This window comes from Cryphonectria parasitica (assembly GCF_011745365.1).
Source record: "Cryphonectria parasitica EP155 unplaced genomic scaffold M406scaffold_9, whole genome shotgun sequence".
In the NCBI taxonomy this organism is placed as follows: Eukaryota; Fungi; Ascomycota; class Sordariomycetes; order Diaporthales; family Cryphonectriaceae; genus Cryphonectria; species Cryphonectria parasitica.
Genome location: NW_024468917.1, coordinates 1,578,983 through 1,601,530, shown reverse-complemented (window position 1 = coordinate 1,601,530; position 22,548 = coordinate 1,578,983). Strand labels below are relative to the sequence as shown.

Sequence of the window (22,548 nt, the reverse complement as noted above, 5' to 3'; positions counted from 1 at the left end):
TTATTTTTTGTTTTGTTTATCGTTTATTGTTTCAATTATTCTGTAGCAGTTGTCATGATGTGGTGCTTCCGTCTTCTTCAGACGATAATGCACCTTTTCCTCGAAATCAAGTCGATTTCTGGCGCTAATATACAAACACACATTCACTAAGAAAGCCGTGCTCGTTCCAATTTGGCGTTACTCTACTGTGACCTCGTAAGAGAAGAACTCCCACGTAGAATTGTAATCGGGGACATTTGTTAGGACTGCGGTCTGAGTGAACTTATGACTTGCGGAACTCAACCCGGAATCTTCACGCTGCAGCAGAGTGTCAGGGTGGGACATGAACAGCTCTTGAAACATCACACGACGGATTACGCACTGTCATTACTGAACTATGATGTTTGTATTGTAGGCACTTGGGGCCGTCACATGACCTGAAATATACTCGAGTCATTTGTACACAGTATGTGGAGATTTATCGGATGTATGTGTAAACCCGCCCGAGTGCAACCATCCTGATATTATGTTCCCGCTCTTGTACGTTTAGCGAAATATGCTCGGAAGGAAGGGGAGAAGAAAAGACGAAGGAAAAGGACTTGTTGTGCCGCAGCGAAAGGTGTGACTACTCCCTGTGACGACTGGAAATGTATGAACAATCTATATATCTGGGGATCCGATGCCGGTCTCTCCATGCCTTTTCCCTCGCCAATTGATATGATACATGTATGAAGTGGGTTTAAGATGCAATTCATCAAGAAGAGAAATGCTGAACACGGTGGTATAAATGGTAGATATAGCAACAACAATAACATAAATACCATATCGCGAGGCCAACAGTTCAATCTTAATCTTTACATGCATTGGCTGGAGTTTCTTAAATATTGCACTTTGAACCCTTCAGGCAATAATGGAAGACTTAGCACAAAAGAAAGTTATGGCCCTATTGAACTTTGAGTGAGCAGTACATCGTGTAGAGGGGCATGAAATGGTTAAACCAGGAAAACCTTGAACACATGTCACATATTTGCAACTCTGTAATCACCACATCCGTGAACGCGCGCATTTGCAGTGTAATTGGCACGCTACTAAGTACAAAATTCTTACTGCATCAGTGCACTCTTCTGCTTTCTTTTCTTTTCTGTACACTCGTTATATCTACTGACATCGTCCGCGAAGCGAATGATCTTCTCTTTGTTGGCACAAGGCCAGACGAACGGCCTGAGTATCGGCTTGAAAAGAAAGCAGTACATGTCTCTTACGCTCGCAGGGCCAGTCATTATTTAGTTCAATGTCAAACTATGTCTCACTAGGTATTGAAATTGCTTATGTTCAACATAGTTACATTCATCTAGGGTACCAACATTGTATCTCATCACTGGTGAAAACGGTTAATTAGTTCTCTCAACTCTGAAAATATGATTCTGGTGCGGCTCTCGTTGGATTATCATGGCATTATACAACCCGAACCCACTTTTGAGAGGCAAGAAAAGAAAAAAGGAAAAAGATAAGATTGTCCTCTTCAACTAATCAATGCAGCTGTGAAACCAGAGAAATGCCCGTCCTCTAATAAGGCAAGGCAGGGCAGCTTTTCTTGAGACTCAACGATGTCATGTGCTCCGCGATTGAGTTTTGATTTCAATATATTCTTTTGGTTCTGAAGTGTAATTACCCTGGATCTCTACATATTAGGGTTTATGCACTCTGAATGAACAAAAAACTGTGTGAGGTTAGATCTTGATGGGTTTAAGGGGATAGAAGGACTGCTTGTCAAGCGAACTGTTCGAAAGACCTTCCTAGTAGTATGGGACACCCTGCGCTAAGCTTGGATCTACCTGTTACACACAAATACCCTCACTCTTCTCGAAACTCGAACTCCGTTGATAGCGACAGCAAGTCATCCGCTCGGTATCATCCTCGCGTCTATCTGCGAGCCAAGACTAGCACAATAAAGGATTAGAGGTCACTCTCGTGTGTCTCAGGTCTAGGCCGAGTGTCAATCTTCCTGTAATCAGGCGAGAATGCAAATTGCAGGGCGGAGTATAGTTTATCTGGACCACCCCCCCTTTTTTTTCTTCCCCTTCTATATCTTCTTTCTTGCCTGCCTCTCTCTAGACCTCCGTACGCACATCTGTCACTCATCTCTCATCCAGACCAGCCTACTTGTCCTCGCCATCGGTCGCCGCCTAGGCTCTAGTTGGTTCATAGTCCTCTTCACTGTTGAGTTCCTCATCACTGAGGTCAGCGTCCGAATGGCCGAAGGCACCATGGCAATATTTGAAATTGCCATGCCCTATGCGGACGGCTAGGAAGCGGTGCAGCGTGCGGCGGCTCAGGTCCAGATCTGGTGGGCATAACGTCCTGAGCTGTAGGCGCCAGAGCAAAAGGACTGTGGATCCTAGAAGGTTGAGCAAGTGTGTAGTTACCCAGGACCATGTAAGAATGTAAATGTATTCGCAAAGTGTACTTGCCCTGATCTTCGGACAATGAGATAAGCATACTACCCTTAGACTTTTCTTCGACATTCACTCGTAGAGTTTACTTGCCTTAAGCTTTCAACTGGAGTGTAATCAATCTGGACTTCTTCTTTGGGGGGAGGGGGGGGGGCGGAGATGGGGGATAAACAGGGAGAAGGAGAGAGAGAATGTTGAAGACTGCAAGTCCAATCAATTTTGCTCTTATTGACAAGCAAAGGTAGGTATGAATTCGGGCAAGCCATATTAAGAAGTCCTAAGAAATATGGTAGAGTTGACTTTCAACACCCTTGCAAAAGCTCCAAAATGCTTCACCGAGATAAATACACATCATATGGTGTTCACATCCAAAAGTTCGACAACAACTATCCTCCCAAAATTGAAAGTACGACAAGACTTATATGATCAGAGCTGCTCTAAGGTCGAAGTTCTCCATGTCTGTCTGCTGCAGTAGAGGAAGGCAATTAGTCTCAGGTGCTTCTGTCCGGCGATGAGCAACCGTTTCCAGCCACCCTCCGGCGTGTCCATTGACAATACCTCTTCACTCTACCATCACGTTTCCTTCGTTGTCAGAACATTCGGCGTCTGCAACGACAGCACGGCTGTGGGGCGGCATTCCAGTTAGTCTGCAGATCAAGGGTGTGGAATAAAGTGGGTCGGTGACTGCTTTGACACCAAGAGCTGTCGTGGTATGCTTCGTACACGGACTTATCGTTGCTGTTGGAGGCCCTGTGATTTGTACACTTTCTCAGCCCCAGCTCACGATCATTGATGGTATGTCTACATTGAGTCAAGCCCGTGTTCGGTGTCGTTCTTGGGAGGGCGGCGGGCGGGGAGTTAGCAGTGGTGGTCCGGAACTGTCCAGGACGGGTGTATCTTGTCTAGCGGTCGGCTCAAGGTTTAATAGTATTGAAGAGACCCAATTTATTCAGATGTTGGTGGAAGAAGGCGTTCCGCCTGACTTCGTCGTGCAGGGATCTACAAGCGCGATACCCGCTGGTGGACACCGACATTTTCTTGTGTGTATGCGAGCGCCTGGTATCAATAGGCGCTTACTGTGGAGTTCAGGAGCAGTGAGGGCGGAGCCTATGCCTTCATCTCAGCACATTCGGATGCCACCACAGCGACCTCAAGGCCTGAATTCAGATCGACGGCGGAGAAATGTGCAGGGTGTTTGCCTTACCATGCTTATGCACTGCTTAATTTGCACATTTGGTACGTGTTGCTGGCCGCTTTTGAACTCTGAGCTGAAAATGGCCTTTTCCTAACGAAAAGTATCGCAGGCGGGTGGGACGTTCGGGGTACGAAGCTTTCGTCGCTACCGAAGACACGAAGCTTATCGACTGTTCCCTCTGTCGTGGCGTTCGCCAAATCATGCTTGACCTGCTTGCATCCGCTTGCTCAAAGGAGACGACGTGCTGTAGATCAAAGAGCAGTAATAGTCGGTCTTGACCTGACGGCTGGAAATGCTGGCCAGGGACGGGTGCATGGGCGCGCTCTGCGGCTCGTCCTCAACCTGAATCCTGTGGGCCACCTGAAAGCTGTTCTCCACCCGAACCTCCTCCTGGACCTCCATGTCGACACCGGCACCATCGGCTGCCTCGCCCGTCGTGGACGGTGATTCCTCTGATCCCCATGACAACGACGTGGACCTTTTCCTCTTCTGGCCACGGGACGTGTACGCCGGCACAGTGATTGTTCGATAGTGGGGCGAGAAGATCACCTCGCCTGCCTTCCTCGCCAGACATTGCAGAAGCTGCGCTGTCGTGGTAACGTCGACGGTGCAGAACAGCAGAGATTTCGTCGTGTAAAGACGGGTGTCGCAAGGCAAAGTCGAAAATTCACTTGGCGGGTTGGTAGATGGTGTCGACGTCGAACAGGTGTATAGCGGCCTCACTGTTGATGATGGATAGCTCATGACCTCTCTCATCGACGTGGAGCCGAGAGGCAAACTTGGGCAGGCCTGCTATCGATATCGTTCAGGCAGGGGAAGATCTCGTCGAGAATGTCGCGACCTTCGGTTCGCATCTACTTGGCCTCAGATGTATATTGCCAATAGAAATGAGTGTACTGGAACCTAAAAGGTCTAGCTAGATAGGAAGATTTGAAGATTTTATCCAATTGCAGCATTCAGACCCCTCTGCATTCGTGTGAGAAAGACTATAGAATAAATTCATGAACAAACATTACCTAAGCATTCGATTGGGTAGCAGCGCTATACAAAAACCTTCCTCGAAAATGAGCACCTTTCTCCTATCTTGGCACCCAATGCGAATGTAGAGGGAGTAGTGGGCCAGGAGGGCTGACACCCACAGGTAATTATTACCGTAGCTGAACCAGTAGTTTACATTGTATTGGATGATTTACGTGATGCTAACTCGCTCATTATCGCGAGGTAAGTACAGGATTGGTAATGCTGAATGCATATCATTTTCCGCGTGACGGAGTATCCGCTTTATTGCTTCTTGGAAGAATGATCAACTCGATGTCAAATCCATGCTGATAAAATGGAGGCAGATGAGCACTCACATGATGAAGTATTTATCTGTTCGAATGCTCTCATGTCTTGTTAGACTTGGTCTCTATCTCTCTTGAGTACTCGTTTCCTATCTACAGTGCGCCCACTTGAGCAGTCTCTTACAGAAATAAAAATAAAAAGCATGGACGATTTGCGTTCTCCATGTGAGTTTAATCCATGAATCTACTCTATACGTGTATCATGGTATGTGCTGATAGTATATGATGGAGTTTCCTATTTATCCGATGAATTATGGAGAGATATGAAGCAATACGAGTCGCGAGCGAGGAAGATTGCTCAGGACAGGCTGTTCAAGGAAGGAACAAGGCATCCCTGGATGCAGGATGCCAGCATTAACGACAAGGCCCCCGAGGTCAGCTCCAGAGTCCAAATATTCGAGTTCAAGGGCGACCACAAAGACAAAACCAAATGGCCTGAGAGTTACGACGGCGCTCTCGATCTAATCCAGTTCTGGGAAGATAACGACCATTCGGAGGGTAGCACAGCCCCTGAAAGTCAAATCGGGCCAGTCGTTGGAACAGAAAATCGACGCCTCTTCATCGTGGAGAACATGGATCCTCTGGTTCTAGAGCTCCTGGGTGTGAAGTTGAACATACCGCCTGAAGTCTTTCTCGCCCATTGTGACCCGTTTGTCAACCTCGGCGTTCTGGATAATCAGTGGGAAATGAAAAGCCCATCCACATACTGGAGGGTTGCAGTGCCGCAGATGCGTAGGATTGCAAGTGGAGAAATTCGGCCACCCGCAGGGCATTACTATATTGAATCTGGGCGCGTCGACCGTCTTGAGATAGAAATCACAGACACGACCCACTGGGTGACCTTCTTTGGCCAGGTCTCCTGTTGGGCCACTCGTTACGGAGAGGGGAATAGATCATGGACAGGTATGAGGGACTCTCATGTTGCTCTTTTGTTTCTTCTCTTCATCCAGACGCCCGGTCAATTTTGAATTCTTCCGTTGACACGAACGATAATAGCTGTGCTACTTGTGGATCCCCACGAAATTTGGCTTCGTCACCAGGAAACCTACAAACGAAGTCGTCTTGATGATTACTTTCCCAACCGGCGAACCTACGCCGAAGCTAGTATTGATCGAGAAAGTGGCTCATATTCACATCCATACGAAAGATCTCTATATGATGCCATTGTTGGAGCCCATTCTTCTTCTGGTGAGCGCACAGGTTCACTGGGTCCGGCCACTGAAGATCCATTCTCAGCCACCACATTCTCTCGCAGACTCATCCACGCTGCTTGGGCGGATTTCCTTTGGAGGGAAGACTTTGACTTCCGTGACCTTGTCCTGGACGACGAGATTACCCACCATCTGTGCCAAGGAAATAACGCTCTCAAGCCTTTGGAAAGCGGCGTGGATGCTCGGACAGTTGAGAAGTACCAGCGACTGATAGAGATCAGAAATGACGTGAAACGCTGGAAGTGGCACATGAATAGTATCATGTGGTCTTTTGGCGCTAGAGTTTCTACTTACAGCGGGATAGTGGACAAAGATCATGGACTATGGGAAAAGCTGGAAGAAAAGCTGACAAGGATGGAAGCCGAAATTGCCGAGCACATGGACATGTTTTCACAGCGTGCGACCATGGAAGAATCGTTTGCTGCAAAGCAGCAGGCGAGGAGTGCAGGCCAGCTCACTATCATTGCTACAATCGTAGTGCCCTGCACATTTGTTGCGTCGGTTCTTTCTATGGGAGGAGAGTTTGCTGCAGGCCAACCTTTATTCGGTGTCTACTGGGCCATCACCATTCCGGCAACCCTTGTGTTACTTGTATGGGTTCTTTACGAAAGTAACGAGACACGCCCGAAGTTTCAGCAACTTAAGGGGCAACTCAAATGTTTGCGCCTTAGAAGGACAAGAGCTTCTCCAGCCGACGTGGATGAAGAGCAAGGACGGAAACAACAATAGCTAGTCTTATATCCATATTTCGAGTACTATCTTGGGGGAGGGGAGGGGCATTAGATCTTTCATACATGTATCAATTTCCTTGACTTTAATATTTGTGCAACCGTAATGTTGAAGAAAATTCTAGTGTTGTGGTGGCCAGGGTGGTAGCCTCAGGATATTGGGTGGAGCGATGTAATGAGCACTGCAGCAATCCGAGGATTCCAGAGTACTACTTGCATTTATGTTCACAAGAGCGGTGCCAAGTACAGGCCTTGAACAAAAGAAAATTTGTGAGTGCAAGTGTTCACTGCTTTTGGGACTCCTAAGTGTGTTGTGTACTTAGAACTTAGATTGACGACTGAAGAGCTAAGTACATGTGATCTATCTACTGGTATTGAACGTGAGGTTACAGATCCAGCTCTTCAGAATGGATATGTGTGGCCCGTTTCCTGACCTGCAATTTGGATGGGTTATAACAATAAGCTTTTTAAAATAAATAAATTCTAAAATAGTAGCATTACAAGTTAAGAAGAGAAAAAGCAAAGATTTAAAAATAAAATAGGAATGTGTCGGGGAAAAAGCGATCGCCAGTTTCTCAGAACTGGCTGTACCTATATGTTTTGCCACAGAATAAGCGAGAAAACCGTTATATATATATATAACACGAGCGAGTAAAAATTAATATGCAAGAGCTTCTTCTATTATAGCGCAATACTCGATCAGAAAGAGTGCTCAAATCGGATATAGTGACAGTATATCCTTGATTATAATTAAAATGCAATCTATCAACTCAGCCAACACAATTGATCTTTCTCTATGTATCTATGGTTCGATATCCGCCACTGTTCAAGTTGCAAAGGTAAATACAAACACGGAAACTGTGTACAGACTTTGAACCATTACCACAAGACCAAAAACTCCTTCCTCAACATCTATAAGACACCCAGGATAGATGACAAACTATGATTTAGAGGACCGACTCGACAGCCTTGACAAGGCCGTCAGGCATGCTCAGAAAGGGGCAGTGGCCGGCCTTCAGGGTGGCCGTCTTGGCCTCGGGCCCAAGCTGCGAAGACATGCCCTGCTGCACGGGCAACGGCAGGGCGTGGTCCTCTGACGTGTAAACGTAGGCGCACGGGATGCCGCTGGCCCACGGCTCGTACTCGGCCGGTGTGGCGAAGAGCGCGGCAGAGGTATAGGTCATCTCCTTGGCCCACTTGCTCTGCTCTTCCGCAGACAAGTCGTTGAAGCCGACCTGCGGGATCATGTCCGGGTTGCCACTGACACGATCGGCCTGCGGGGAGAAGAGAAAATAGAGATGACAATTAGAATTTGCACAGATAGAGTACCGGTAGGTTTGGAAGGAAGAATGGGGGGGATTTGAGGGAAGGAAGTAATAATCAGTGAAAGATAAGTTACCTCGACAACCATCCACGGCAGAGGCTGCCCTCCCAGCATCCCCAGCAAGCTCTGGCCCTTGGGCAGGACAAACGCGGCCAGAAAAATACACTTCACCACGCCGCCCTTCTTCCCAGCTGCCGTCCTGCTCGCGGCGTCGTAGCCCTCCACCGAGCCGCTCATGGAGATGCCGCCGGAGGAGTGGCCAATCACCACGACCTCCTTTCCCTCCTCGACCAGAGGGACCAGCACCTTTCGCACGGCCTCGACATCATCCTTGAGGCCGGTAGGAGCAACACCGCCGGTGGTGGGGACAGGGACGTGGACCGTGGGGTATCCGGCCTGCTGGAACTTCTCGACGATCCCGGCGAAGGCGGAGGGCTTCTGCCATGCGCCGGGGACAATAATGATGGTTGGCTTAGACATGGTGTTTCTCTTTTCCTTCCTTCGGTTTCAGGGAGTGGGTAAGGTTGTGTACTCAGAGAGGGAGGATCGATTAAGTGATTGATGATTCCAAGCGACTGGCTGTTGTAAGGATGTTCCTCTCACTTTTCACTTTATCTTTCCAGGGAATGTTACAACGACCTTCCTTTTTCCAAGTAATTATAATCTTCATCAGTGCATATGCATGGTGGATCCCCTTTTACCTGTTCTCTTCTTTCCTCTTTGTTTCTTCAGGGATCCGTCACACCCTACCGAGGCACCATGTAAAAGCCACGGGGTAATAGCTCGTACGCCCTGTTCACTATCTAGGGGGGGGCTTCTCCTGTCTCCTGCAGCTGAACTGCAGGAACGGACGGACGACCCACGAGAGATTCCGTCTGCTCCTTGTCACAACGGAGATGTCACAAGTGGCGGAGACTGGGGTGGTATCGGAGCACGCACGTCTCCGCAATATCCAGCCGCAGTGCTACCAACGAAATAGAGACAGAGAGAAAAAACGCACAAAACCAAATGTAACAGCTTGGAAAGGCATATTATGGGGTCTACCACTGGATACCTCACAATCGATGTCGTAATTAATACGCACGGGAAGAAATGAAATTACACGTGCATGGGGGGTTTCTGCAGGGGCATCCACCTCTACTATTTTATGCCACCTGCTTGTATTAATCGAATGTCACGGTTGGCTCGACATGTGAGATGGTTTGAAAGTGGCTAGCTTTGTAACCATGGAACTTAATTATATCATTGACCGTGGTTTGGTCAGTCTTTTTTTTGCCTGTGTCCTCCGCACCACCACTGGTTCAATTCTTCAGCCCTCTGTAATTGTCGATGCAATTCCTGAGGAAAAGGGTCGAGATGTTGCAGCCTAGGGTACTTTAAACGAGCCTTGTCCTGTTTTATGGAGATTGTTCTGAGGTTTAATCCAGAATAGGAATCTTGGGTATTAGGAGTTGCTGTTGGGGCGGCACAGCTATCACAAGTGGGAAGGGATACATGTAGATGATAGTGTGCTCGTCAAGGGCCGGGGCCTGTAGTAACATTGAGTAACATAAAAGTCCTTGCACGGAGAGGACAGCCCACGTGTCACTATAACCCAGGCCATTCTCCAATCGCTTCTCCAAGGGACAAGGAAAGGGGCTCCAACCCCCAAGGGTTGAGAAACTGGTCTTTCCTACAAGAGAATGAATGAATGCATTTTATGTGGGTCGTAGGAGTTGACAAGTCAAGTTATGCCCAAATGTGGCAATAGGGTCACAGAAAACTCACGCTGGACTGACTGCTTTGATGCATTATTAGGTTCGGACAGGGCCCGCGGAGTGTTCCGCAAGGCATGGGAGGTCCGTAACTCTGATCCTGCTACCACAGAATGGCATCATAGACGGATAGAGACGGGGGAGGAAGAATGAAAGACAAAATAGGTGTAAGTCCAGTCAAACCCACACACACATGATCGCTTGGGCGGAGTGAGACCCTTGAGCCCACCTCCCGGGCTCCCTGCCCCCGACATTCACCTCAACAAGGGTGCTTTCTAAGGAAAAGTACGATGCCATGGCTGCATGGTACTACAATACTTACTAGGGATATCATTACGGCGCGACAGACATGACAGACCATAGGACGTTGCTCAGACGTCTCTCCCTGGGCCTCTGCTGATCGTTTATCATCGAAAAAGCAATCTTTGATCTGCAACACCCTGGATATTTCCTCTTTCTGTTTTTTTTTTCTTCACTTTTTTCTGCTTCTATTTCCTTTGCTTTTCCTCAGACCCTTTGCCACGGACCACTTCATTTCGTGCATTGCTCTGCTGCATCCCCTGGCACAATGCATACGAGAGTGCCTAGTAGAGAAGAGGAAAACTTTTTACATGGCTATGGCAAGGGTTTAGTATTAACATCGGTGCTCAACTGCCCAAGTGTTCCAGATAGTAACCGATGTTCCAATATGGCCAAGTCTCTTAGACGCCCCTGTGGCCAAAAAGAAGGGGGAAAGCCAAAAGGAAAAATAACAATGAACAAGTCAATTGCTTCTCAGTGACCCCCCTCCCCCTCCGAGTGGCTTGTGCTGTCTGGCTTCTTACTCCCCCCCCCCCCCTCCTTCCTTTCTCAACACCAGCATACGAACGATTACAATCATGGTGTCACCTGTCTCTTATCCCGTCAACGATACAAGCCTCTCTGCGGGCGAGAGAGCGTATCTCGAGCAGCTCCAAGAATACGCAGAAACCCAGAACCTCGAACAAGACCTAAGGCCAGAGGTTCGGAACCTGAGCATCGTCTTCACCGTCCTCGCGGCGTTTGTCGTGGGCCTTCGCTTCCTCGCGCGGTACAAGCAGAGTGCGCCGTATGGCGTGGACGACTGGCTGATTATCGCCTCACTGGTCCTCCTTGCTGGGAACCTGGTGTTCAACTTGGTGATGATAGACGAAGGGCTAGGTCTCCATTCCGGACGCCTCACGATCGGGGAGCTCATGACACTGAACCAGGTACGTACAATCAAAGCCAATTCTCCTGCTTTGATCCTTTTTTTTTTCTTCTTTTGCGGTCAAGAAGCAACCACCAGATTACTCACCTTCTTCTTTTCCTTTCCTCCTCGCAGACTGTAGTCGGGGCCGAAGTCGTGTACACCACCGCCGTGAACATGTACAAGATCTCGCTCCTCTTCCTCTACTTCCGCATCTTTCCGCTCCCCTCGATTCGCAAATGGGGCTATATCTGCGGCGGCATCTCGACGGCGTGGAACGTCGCGTGCATCTTCGCCGCCTCGTTTCAGTGCCTCCCGCGGACCAAGATCTGGGAGCCCTGGGTAGACGGCTACTGCATCGACATCTTCCTGGCCCAGCTTTGCATCTCTGTGCCCAGCATCCTCTGCGACATTGCCATCTTATGTTTCCCCTTGCCGCACATCTTGCGCCTCAAGACCAACAGGACGCAAAAGATCTTTCTCGTCGTCATTTTCATGCTGGGCAGCTATGTCGTCTTCACCTCCATCTACAGATTCGTCATCTATCTGTCATACACCAAGAAAGACATCCCTTACACCCTGGCCGTGCCCTGTGCCTGGAATGTGATCGAGATCAGCAGCGGTATCATCTCGTCTTGTCTCCCAACCCTGGTATGTTTGACACTTTTGTTTGGGGGGGGGGGGTTTGTTGTTGTTGTTGTGAGAAGAAGAAAAAAGAAGAAAACCCGCATCTCACTTGGTCGCCAATAACATTACTGACATTCCCACCTTTACCAAAACCAGGGGCCCATCGTACGGCCCATGATCAAGTCAGTCATGCCTTCCTCGCTCGGCGGCAGCTCTGGCTACGGTGCCTACGGAAACCACCGCCGCGGCCCCAGCACCCCAGGACTGGCGACCATCGGCGGCGGCTCCGCATGGAATACAAGATCAAGGCAGAGTAAGGGCAAGTGGAGTCGCTTCGACAACTCCGAGGCCAGCCCAGCCTCTGGCATGGCGGCAGGGGAGGATATCGAAATGGGTGGTCACGGCTACGGGGCGGCAATGACGACCACAAAGGCTACGACGACCACTATTATTAGTGCGGATAGGGGCAGTCCTGAGCTCGGGAACGTGGATACACGTGGGGCGCAGGCGCCGTCGGCTGGTACGGGAGCCTGGGATAGCGATGAGCATCCGATTCTGGGGATTAACAAGACTGTGCAGGTGGAGTGGACGATTGAAGAAAGGAAGATGTGAGAATAAGACATGGGAAATAGAGAAAAGGGGAATACAGGGCGAAGAGAAGGGGCTGGAGCCCCTAGAGCCAGCTAGTCTACAATTATTATCACTTAATAAAGTATTGAATTGACGTGTGACCATGATTCCAGGCCGCGAGAAGAAGTATAGGTCTGAGATATGTCAAATAGCTACAAGAGGCAAGAAAACACACTGATCATACACTAACAAAGACAAAAGACATGCGCACCTAAATCTGGATATGGCGAGACATGATAATGATGTAAGCATAAGGCAACGAAATAGTATAATACCAACCAACTACCTATCATACAGGCTCTCCGCTATGCCATGTTGACAAGATGAAAATAAGGTTGACCACAGCCAGCGGAGAAGGTTGTAATAATACACACATCCTACAGTATAGAAACATGGCACATGCAAGAAGCGACTGAAAGTAGAGAAAAGAAGAATGGAGAGAAAAAGAAAGAAAAAGAAAGATTGGAGTCAACAATTGGCGCATACCACCATCGGACTCAAAACAACAAAATGAATAAAGCAAGCAAAAGACATGGAGAAAAGAAAGGAAGATGTGCTATTGGTACAGATCCTGCATCGTCCTCCATCCCAGTTAATAATACTCCAAGGGTGACGTCTGCACTTGCTTCCCGTCCAAAGAGTTTGATCCATAGAATCATCATATCCATGCCATCCATACTGTGATGCCGCTCTTATGTTCGTACACGTTTCTGGCTCGTTCCAGAACATGATGTCCTCGTGCCTATGCATCCGCGCATATTTTCTTTGTCCCAAAATCATGCCATCATCCCTTCATTAAACATTTTGACAAGAAAAACAAGTGAAATAGATAGGGGTGAAAAGCGTATAAATCATCAAGGAGCATGAAGAAAGCAATGAAAGGACGCCAAACAAGAGGATAGAAGGAACGAGCCCGACCCCCCTCCCCAAAGGAAAAAAAAAAAGAAGAAAATAAAGAGAACAGCAAAAACGCAAAGACAAAGCTTAGAACCACCTACGGGTGACGCCCTCCTCTAGCTTCCTCAAGATTCCCACAGCCTCCACGAAAAGCCGGCTCGTGCCACCCCCGCAGTCTGCCTCAAGACGCCGTTTAACCATCGACACCACGGTCGCACTCGCTTCTTTGCGCTGCCTCATGCGGGCGACGTCCTCTGGCTGATCCAGCTGCGCCACAGTCTGCAGCCAGGCGACAGCATCCTCCTCGCTCATCGTCGCACCCTTGCTTGTGGGTGAACTGCTGATGCCACTGCCGCTGCTGCTGGAAAAAGAGGACTTGCCGGCCCTGTTCCCAAAGGCCCAAATGATCAAAGCGCACACGTACATGGCCCAGTAGTTGGAGAGACAAGTTACGTGCGGTGTCAGACCGTTGGAAAGGGAAATTGGCCGTTCTAGGAATGATGCTAGCGCACGGGCAGCGTAGAGAGTTGCCTTAGCCGAAGACATGCCCTCGAAACCGATGGTAGTTGGGGAGGTCGGCTGGCCAGATGTGGGCGACGGTGGAGAGCGACCTTCGGTCCACGCCTTCAGGCGCTTCTGGTGCTCGAGGAATGTCGTCGCGCCGAGGACTTTCTGGCTGAATACCCAGCTGTCGCCGCTGACCGCAAGCAGGTCATGCAAGGGAGTGTGATGCAGTGCGAGGAAGACATTGACGGCCGTCCAGGGAGCATAATGGAATCCAACCCGTGAGCAGAGCTGCAGGACCCTGTCCTCAGGCTTGAGTCTCTTCAGCTGTTGTGCTGCGTAGGAAGCAGTGGTGGGTGTGCGTAGGTCGTCTGACGAACCCGAGCCCTCGTCGTCGTTCTTGACAGCTGTAGAGCGCGACGCCAGGTAGCGGCGGGGCAACATGAGCGCCGCAGCGCTGAGAATGGATGCCTGATCGAAAATGGTGAATCTGGGAATATCTTCGGGTCTCAGGGAGTCTATATTGGGAAGGAATTGCGGATTGCCGAGTTGGGGGTGGGCGTCCAGAATGGTGGCCCACTGCTCAGCGGAGGTGGCGGCCCAGAGAGATTCGCTGGGGCCTGTTAGGGGGATCCTAGTCGGGTCGATGTCGTCTTTGGCACGAGAGACTTGATGGTACGTCGATGCGTGACAGTCCAGAGTAAAGCATGAAGCCAGCAATCGACGGCGTCCCTCTGCCTCGAGCCAAGTGCGCCACCGCTCCTCCTTGGCCATGCAGATGCCCATATTTTGCTGGTGGTTCCCGAAACTGGGAGTATCTGAGGACAGTGCCGAATCGTATAAATTCGGATTGTGGTCCAGAATCTGTGTAGAGAATTTGTCTGAGTATGACTGTTCTCGGCTATTTGACGAGTAGGAAATTGAAGAATTATCAACAAGCATATTATCGTAAGCTCCAAGAGGAGTGTCATAAATAGAAGAAGACTCAGAAAAGAAAATCTGCTGCGGGGAAAAAGGAACGACAGGAGAGTAGAGAAATGGAGCAGGTTCCTGGTTGACTTGGCCGATTTGGCCCATCTGGCCGACCTCTTGGATCGGCGAGCACGCAGAAAGAGGCCCAGAAGAGAGTGGCGACCAGGCAGGGAGAGAAGAAGTGGAAAAGCTAGCGGAAGAAGAAGGAAGAGAAGAAGAAGAAGTGGAAGTAGAAAAAGAGGAGCCAGAGCGTGAAACAGGAACAGATGAACCATAGTCGCCGTCTGAGACAGAGGACACAAGAGACTCTGATCCACTTACTCTCGCATAGAGGTCAGTAAACAGCTTCGAGGGCCGCACTACCGCCTTTCGGCCCCGGAATCGAGCGAAGTGTTCGCACAGCAGGATTGCCTGCATGACTTGGAGGTTGCGGTAGGGGTGCTTTTGTTTTCCCGAGGTCGGTCGGTTAGTCAGTTTTCACAGGACCCCTTATATATATATGCAAAATTTGTATAGAGAAGGATTGCTGGCCATGGTAACTCACCCTTTTTGCCTCCTGCCAGGCCCATTCATGCAGTTGGTTCCCCCGTTTGCGATCTTCTTTGCCATTCAAGTATTGTGTCGCGATGGCCGCCATGGCGCACCTCAACACTTCTTCCCCTCCGCATGTCGGTCGATGAATAAACGGGTACAAAACATGAAAACGCTCCCAGTAAATGTTGATATAGTCAGATATGGCGTTGCGGACAGGGCGCGGAAGGAGGGTATGCAGAGCCGCGGGGCCACCCATGCCGCTGCCACCACTACCGCCGCCACATTCACCCATTCCGGTGAGTGCTGACCCAGTCAGGATCCCAGCACTCGCCGGATTGTCGTCGCTCCAGTGAGGGCTGCCATTCTCGGTGCCGAAACTCATAGCCACGTCCACGTCGGTGCTGTCGACAATCATTTCTTTCTGCCGGGCCTGAGCCACGGAATTTATCCTATGTGGTAGAGGAGCTGGCGTGACTAGGGTGTCAGCCGCTTGCCCCGACGTCGAGATGGAAGTTTCAGGAGTGTGTCTACGCACTGAGGATGTCCGCTGGTCGATGGCGTGTTGCGCGGTGATGGCGGGATCCAAGAGTGACTGGGCATGCTCGTCGGTGAAAGTACTCATGAGCGGGTCGCTCAGAAGAGCGTGGTAGCTCTGAGACACCGAAGCCATATGAGGCGAGCTTGGGAAGCCCGCCGTGGGCACGTAGTAAGACCCAGCCATTGTCCCTATGCCTCCGCCGCTTGTGTCGATCTCCTGCCTGCCACCAGTGGCAAATTGTGACAAGAGGTTGGAATTCGCTGGCCACTCGAGGTTGTGCTGAGAGGTATGGCGCCAGTCTGACCGACGCGTAGATACCTCAGGAGGGGTTGAGTAATTGTCATCGCCAGATGAGGTCCATCCCGAATGGATCAGGTCGGGAGTCTGGTCCAGTGCCGTTGGCAATGCCGTAGATGGCGATAGGCCCTGTGTGGGGACGAAACGCGGTATTGGGTACGTCCTGGGTTGCTGCAAATATTCCATCTCTGCAAAGCTTGGCGGGTCGGATGAGGCCTTCATGCTGCCGGATTGGTGGGTCATAACGGGCATGCCGACATAGCGGTAGTGGCCTGTCCCCTGGTGGCTGGATGAGGAACCGTACTGTTCACTACTCCCCGGAGGCGGTGACATGGTCGAGCCCGTGCCGCTTCCTATGGGAGGAGTGGCCGGTGCTGAGCTTGACGAGGGTGTTGACGCGCCGTGAAAGCCTCCTTGGGAGGAAGATGGATATGCCAAGTTCGATGACAGGCCGCGAACCGTAAGGCCGGTCATGGGCCCTTCCAGCGTTGAGTCCTTGGAGTCGCGACGGCCACTATCTCCACTTTGCGAGGCTCTGTCTCCCTCTTGGTCACTAAAGGCTTATTATTAGCACGAGCAGAGATGAAGCGAAGCATTGGAGAAGGCATACTGTCTCTGTTGGTGACGAGTCAGGAGGTCCTGACGATGGAAGGACTTATCGCATCTGTTGCAGGGAAAACCAGGTTGCTGGTGACTGAGCTGATGTCTCCTGTGGATCAGACGTGCTTTAGTAACAGTGGTCTCTCCAGCAAGAAAGAGGGGCGCAGCAGGACTTCTTCTCACCTGAGATGCTCGGCTCTTGTGAAGGTCTGGTCGGCCATGTTAGCAAACATGTTTTTAGAAACAAAAGACTTTACATGACCATCCCCAAGCACACTCTCTCTTTCCAAGTGCTGCTGTCCATACCTTTGGGGGAGTGCATATGTCACAGATGTGGACGGGGACTCCCTTCTTCGCACGGCTAACCCTCCCGGTGATGGGAGTCAACTTGATGGGAATTTCTGGGCCTGGGCTTCCCATGGGCCGTCGTGGATGGTTAGGAGGATAACCTCCAGAGCCAGCCCCTCCACCCATGGAGGACGAAGACGCCGCGGATCCATAGCCGTGTTGGTGATCCATGGAGTCCACACTAGTACTGCTCTGGCGGCGCAGATCTGATGGGCCGGACGAGGCCACCGAGAGGGTAGGGATACTCGAGCTGGGCTCCACCGGCCTCTGCCCTTGCGAGTAGTGAAGGTTGTGAAGTGTTGCTGTGAGGTCCTGGGAGGGAGTGTGGTGCTGTGATTGTTGTTGTTGGGCTGGGTGGTTGTAGAAGGGGTTGCTGCTCTCGTCGTCGTCGTTGGCGGCGGCGGCGGCGATGGGGATTCTTAGAGTGGGAGGCGTGAAGGTCGAGGGGGGATGTTGTTGTAGGTCAGGACGGATGACGTGACCAGAGGGTGTCGAGGAGGTTGGAGGACCACGAGCTCGGAGTCCGGAAGCGGGAGTTGCAGAGTCCTTATCCTTTTTATCCATAGGGCTGGAGGCGTCCGGTTGGTCCTCGTCCAGGTTCATGATAGACTGCAGGCTAGACATGGCGGCAGTCGTGCGTGAGCCAGCCCAGGGAACGTCACAGTGACAAAGTTAGTAAATGTACACAGCCCGGCTGAGATGATGTGCACAGTTAGGAAAGTGTGATATGGAAATAACAGTCAAGAAGGGGTAAGACTGAGAAAGCAAGGGGTGCGCTGCGAGTGTAAAAGCGGTGTCAAACAATGGTAGTAACCAGAGAGAGAGCGGCAATGCCTCAGCCTGCTCAGAGTTACAGTCGGATTGGGGCCGAGCTGTAGGTCGTCTGCGAGGAGAGAGAATTGGTTCCTGGAGCTTGGAACGGGAAGAAACATTGTCGGAGGCGCGAGGCAGGGCGGACCACGGCCTGGACATGCACACTGCTATATCGAGACATGAGGGAAAAGGGCAGCAAGGAAACAAACGGTCCTTGCAGAGAGAGGAATGGCACTAAGACGAGGTACCTGTTCATCGCCTGGGTCCTCTCTCTCGTGGTGGATGGAAGGAGGCTGTAATCCCAAAGTTGCGCTTGCGACATCCCTGTCAGCTGGAAGACGACAAGGGTCCATGCAACCCCTGTCGAGGCCGTGTGCAAGGTACGGTTCCTTCGATCTGTGTCTCGCTGGCACCTTCCCTCCTTCGTCCCTCGGGAGAAAGAGAGGCAGGAGCTGGTCTCGTCAGGCATTTTTGGAGATGGGAGGGGAAGAAACTGTACTCTCCATCCTGGGAGCATGAATGAACCGTTGCAGGGCCCTTTTCTCCATCTACCCCGGCCGACCCTCCTGGTACGCGAACGATGATCCTGGGAGGAGGACGACGAGGTCGATATACGTGTGGAAAACACAAGGCTGTGATGGTGGCCATGATCGAGTCCGTATATCTCGTTATGGTCCTTCTTGCGCGCACCAACGGTCTAAGGGTCGACATCATCAAAAACAGGGCACCCGCTCGACCTCACTGGTTCTGGGGTGTCAGGCAGTGCCTCCCCTCGACAGAGTTCGGATGTGAGCAGACAAACCATGGTTGTCACACCCCATCAGCAAGAGGTCTTGTTTCTCCTGCTGCGACTTTCTGTTCCGTCCTTGTCAGCATCTCGTTCCGCATGAGAAGGTGGCATACAGTGAAAATTTTTGAGTTTGGTGTACATAATGAGGTCGATCTGACAGGCCCTGGGCGCAGCCCACTTAGTGCATGCATATACAGTAGCTGGACAGATATGCAGCCAGCCGGGAGGGAGCTCTTGTGAGACACGCCCACCGGTGGGCTGGCGCACGAGGTAAGCAGCAAGTACTCCGTATCAACTGCAGACAGAATCCCCCCCCCCCCTCCTTCTCTCCAATCCCCACACACAGAGGGGGTCATACGTACCTGGACTGGCCAGTGAGTAGCACCGTGACGTCGTTTACCATAGGGAAGAGACAGCCACTTGTTGGACAAAATTTGGCGACGGCGCTTAAGAGGGGGGTAACCAAGACGCCGGGAATAGTGACAGGGTTCTTGGGAATATTACCAGCATGTGGAGGCAGGCAGTGTACTACAGCACAGTACTTCTTGTGCTGCAGCAGCATGGAGAGGTGAGCGTTCCGGACAGAGACGTATCATCATGCCAACGGGCCAAATGCTGATTGAACAATAGAGAGGAAGCTGCCCGTGGCCAAAATGCGAATGACGAAGGGGGGAGAGACTGCAGACCACTCGCGTTGAGGCAAGCAGGGTCGGACAACCAAACCCGTCCGATGCGACCCCGCGACTGAAGCATCTAGACAACCTTCAGCCCTTGGTGGTCGCCCGCTGATCTGATTGGATGCCGTGCCGGATTAGTCGATGACCAACCTTGTCCACCCAATGGGGGAAAGACCAGAGGCGTTGATCCTTCGACCAGGATCGACGACCAGAACTAGGAATTTTGGTCAAGTGCTGACCGTTGTCTCTCGCGACGCGATGTCAAAGGGCTCCTCATTTTCGGCAAGATCGTGCCAGAGGCCAAATTTACGTACAGGACACACTGTGTGGCTTTTTGTCATGCAGTCTTTTTGTCGATGCACACGCACACACACTAGACAGAACAGGCCGTAATCCGCGAAGATGGGTTGTACATGAGAATCGACGGACGTGCGGAGCCCTGTCCCTCGTCCTCGACCTGAGGGGAGTACCGCCGTAAATACTGGGCTGCAGGGGGCTCAGGTGCGGAGCACTTCCAGCCCTACTGGATGCAGTGCAACTACTTTCTGACCAGCAGCAGCTGGACAGGGCTAGCTGCAGCCAGATCTCCTATTTTTACTCACCCTCGGGTCGTCCGGTCTTCCAGTACACAACCGAGACGAGCTTCTGAGAGGTCACGACCATTCGGAGGCAAGTTGTCCACTTTGGACCTCTAAGGGTCGATGTGTCAAGCGAAGTCAGCGACGGCACACCTCGCCAATACCTACTATTTCTCGGGATCTTGCGATATGCATTCGTCTCCCGGGTTGTGTGCAATTCCGGCCTGATCCTTCATTCTGTTATGAAATTGTTTCAAGGTTGCAAGGTGAGCAGGCCAGGCCAGGCACAAGTACCGAGCTTCCCAGGCCAGGCCAGATATACTTAGTGGTAAATTGGAACGGCCTACAGGCCTGCATGGCATTCCCCATGGGCTGGTTGTACCATAGTACAGAGCACTGGTAGGCACGACCGTTGGTACTTCCTTCCCCACCTCCCCGCCCTTGTTGTTTCCCGTGCACCAATCTGCAGCAAGCAAGCGTTTTTCTTTTCTTTTCTTTTCTTTCTTTCTGTGGTGGTCAGGGCGGTCCCGTGCATATGAGATGTCGTCTTCCCGATTCGGCGAGGCGCAGCGCAGGACGAGAGACATCCTTGAGAGCCGCTGAATAAGACATCGTCTTAAAGAGGAAAAAAAATACGCAGCCCTATGGTCAGGAGCGGCGCGAATAAGAAAAGAAAAACCACCCAGAAAACCACAAATGAAAATTGAAAGACGCCGCTCGATGAGACCATGAATCGTGGCGACCATGCAGCTCGTGCTGCTTACCGTGTGGTGGTAGGGCTGGACAGGATGGTATCTATCCAGGGATCAGGCGCTTATAAGCACGCCATCTCGCAAGGCGGTGCAGGGTTGCACAATGTCTTGAATCACTCGGCCAAATTCTGGTGCCAAATCTACCGTACGACGCGGAACTGCAAGGCGTTGAGGCTGTATATTGTCTGTGTTCATGTCTCTTTTTGTTTTTTGACTGGGATTGGCGTCGCACAGCAAGGATTCTTGCCACTCGCACCACCCAGCCTTGTCAGAGATAGACGTTGCGTCCGGTGGAAGCTGAAAGGCGGTGGTGGTGAATGCCGTAAGGCCAAATCTGGGGTTTTCGGGGTATCATACTGTGTATGGTTGATATGGCTCTAGCCGCGGATCACTGTCCTGAGCTGGTTGTATGACGCGCGAACCGGATCCTTCGAAGAGACCATCGCGAGAGATTGCGAGGCAGTTTGGCTATCGCTGCCTGGTGCAGTACCGATATTGGCGGAAGGGAATTCCCGCTCGACGGAAGGCCAAAGTCCTCTACCAGGGGGCCAGGGTGCTTAGTAGTAGTGAGGACTGTGGTACTTAGGTAGTGTGGGTCTAAAGTGTTGATCTGGGGGGTGTGGGTGTTGGTGTGGGTGTGCCAGGATCGCCTGGTATGATCTCTGCCTGCCTGCCTCAGGCCAGGCTGACAGGTCTTGTTATGTTGCTGCCTGCGATATACTTTGGCAATCTGCATATGGAGGAGGATCAGTATGGGGTTGCACTGCAGTTCAGTACGGCCTTTTAGCGAATGGCAAGGCGAACCAGCCAGCAAGCACCTGCAAAGTAAGAAAAGCAAGCGAGCCAGCCGACCAAGATGGATGAGCTGGTGCTGCTGCTGCTGTGTTGCAACAGCCCCGAGGGGGCAACTGTAGTGTCACATCTGCGACCCCGTCGACCTGCAGCATACCTGAGTACGCCTGAAATAACAGGCGTGGATGAAGGTATCGTGATTGGCCGATAATTGCTGTTGGACGGCAGCAAAGGCAGGCTCCTCCTCGTAGGTGCAGACAAAGTGATGAGCAAAGAGAACTCCACAGTAAGGATGAGGTCGAACCCTGGCTGCCTGGCCGGAACCAGGCTGATGGCGTCCGTAAAAGGGAACGGCCGTATGCAGGGATGAATCGACTTATCTATTTTTAGTCAGCTCCCCCCCTTCGAGCCTTCTCAACGACCATACTTAGTAACTACCAACTGATATGGTAGTACCAAGGTAATCGCAAGAGTACATTTGTACTACTCGCGTCATCTCCTTTTCCTCCTGCTCCAGGAGAAAAGGTCTTCCTCCAGCTCCAGCACACCACATCACCAACTCACCGTAGCATTGCATGGCAGCACCTCCGCATTCACACCAACAATCAGCAACCACAACCAACATCCTACAGCCAACCCGACCAACAGAAGAGGAGGGGGAACATTTGACCACTGCGCAGCTGTAGCTTGCCCACAATAAACCCCACTACAACCCCACCAGAATCCCATTGCACCCCTATGCAAACCAACTGGGACCCACACCGGTACAGACCAACAGACCATCCATCTTCTCATTCATTCTTATTCATTATGCACATAGTATACCCTCGACCGCAACTTGACGACAATAGCTACTGACGATGTTGCATTCGTCTGGTCCCTACTCAGCACCAAGAAGCCGCTATCTATCTGATGCAACTGTAAAGTGCAAGCCTGCCCCGCCGCCTCTTGGCCCACCCCATCGAGATGGTAAGGCCACTTCAGCCCTGTGGTTTGTCGCAGAAC

The 22,548-nt window shown here is 51.2% G+C and overlaps 5 protein-coding genes across 5 annotated transcripts; 2 read left to right on the top strand and 3 right to left on the bottom strand.

The window, feature by feature from the left end:
* Window positions 1-3,610: 3,610 nt before the first annotated feature.
* Window positions 3,611-4,567, bottom strand: M406DRAFT_324523 (uncharacterized protein). Its single transcript, XM_040919878.1, has 3 exons — window positions 4,320-4,567; window positions 3,737-4,030; window positions 3,611-3,668 (listed from the first exon to the last, which is right to left on the bottom strand). Exon 2 carries the CDS (start codon window positions 4,027-4,029, stop codon window positions 3,826-3,828), a length of 204 nt encoding a protein of 67 aa, XP_040771832.1. The 5' UTR covers window position 4,030; window positions 4,320-4,567; the 3' UTR covers window positions 3,611-3,668; window positions 3,737-3,825.
* A 666-nt stretch (window positions 4,568-5,233) lies between these two features.
* M406DRAFT_268370 (uncharacterized protein) lies at window positions 5,234-6,910 on the top strand (the record flags this gene model as incomplete). Its single annotated transcript, XM_040917933.1, has 3 exons — window positions 5,234-5,468; window positions 5,502-5,873; window positions 5,967-6,910. 3 exons carry the CDS (start codon window positions 5,234-5,236, stop codon window positions 6,908-6,910), a joined length of 1,551 nt encoding a protein of 516 aa, XP_040771831.1.
* Window positions 6,911-7,856: 946 nt separating this feature from the next.
* On the bottom strand, window positions 7,857-8,808 carry M406DRAFT_296305 (alpha/beta-hydrolase; the record flags this gene model as incomplete). Its single annotated transcript, XM_040919241.1, has 2 exons — window positions 8,309-8,808; window positions 7,857-8,183 (listed from the first exon to the last, which is right to left on the bottom strand). The coding sequence occupies exons 1-2, from the start codon at window positions 8,711-8,713 to the stop codon at window positions 7,857-7,859; spliced, it is 732 nt and encodes a 243-aa protein (XP_040771830.1). The 5' UTR covers window positions 8,714-8,808.
* Window positions 8,809-10,865: 2,057 nt separating this feature from the next.
* M406DRAFT_334471 (uncharacterized protein) lies at window positions 10,866-12,433 on the top strand (the record flags this gene model as incomplete). The annotated part of the gene is made up of 3 exons (XM_040920944.1): window positions 10,866-11,216; window positions 11,330-11,845; window positions 11,978-12,433. The coding sequence occupies 3 exons, from the start codon at window positions 10,866-10,868 to the stop codon at window positions 12,431-12,433; spliced, it is 1,323 nt and encodes a 440-aa protein (XP_040771829.1).
* Window positions 12,434-13,435: 1,002 nt separating this feature from the next.
* On the bottom strand, window positions 13,436-17,765 carry M406DRAFT_334470 (uncharacterized protein; the record flags this gene model as incomplete). Its single annotated transcript, XM_040920943.1, has 5 exons — window positions 13,436-14,716; window positions 15,146-15,265; window positions 15,369-16,746; window positions 16,977-17,002; window positions 17,100-17,765. 5 exons carry the CDS (start codon window positions 17,763-17,765, stop codon window positions 13,436-13,438), a joined length of 3,471 nt encoding a protein of 1,156 aa, XP_040771828.1.
* Window positions 17,766-22,548: the final 4,783 nt, after the last annotated feature.

Bases quoted from the DNA above. Each gene is read 5' to 3' on its own strand.
- M406DRAFT_324523 (XM_040919878.1), bottom strand. From the start codon at position 4,029: ATGGAGGTCCAGGAGGAGGTTCGGGTGGAGAACAGCTTTCAGGTGGCC.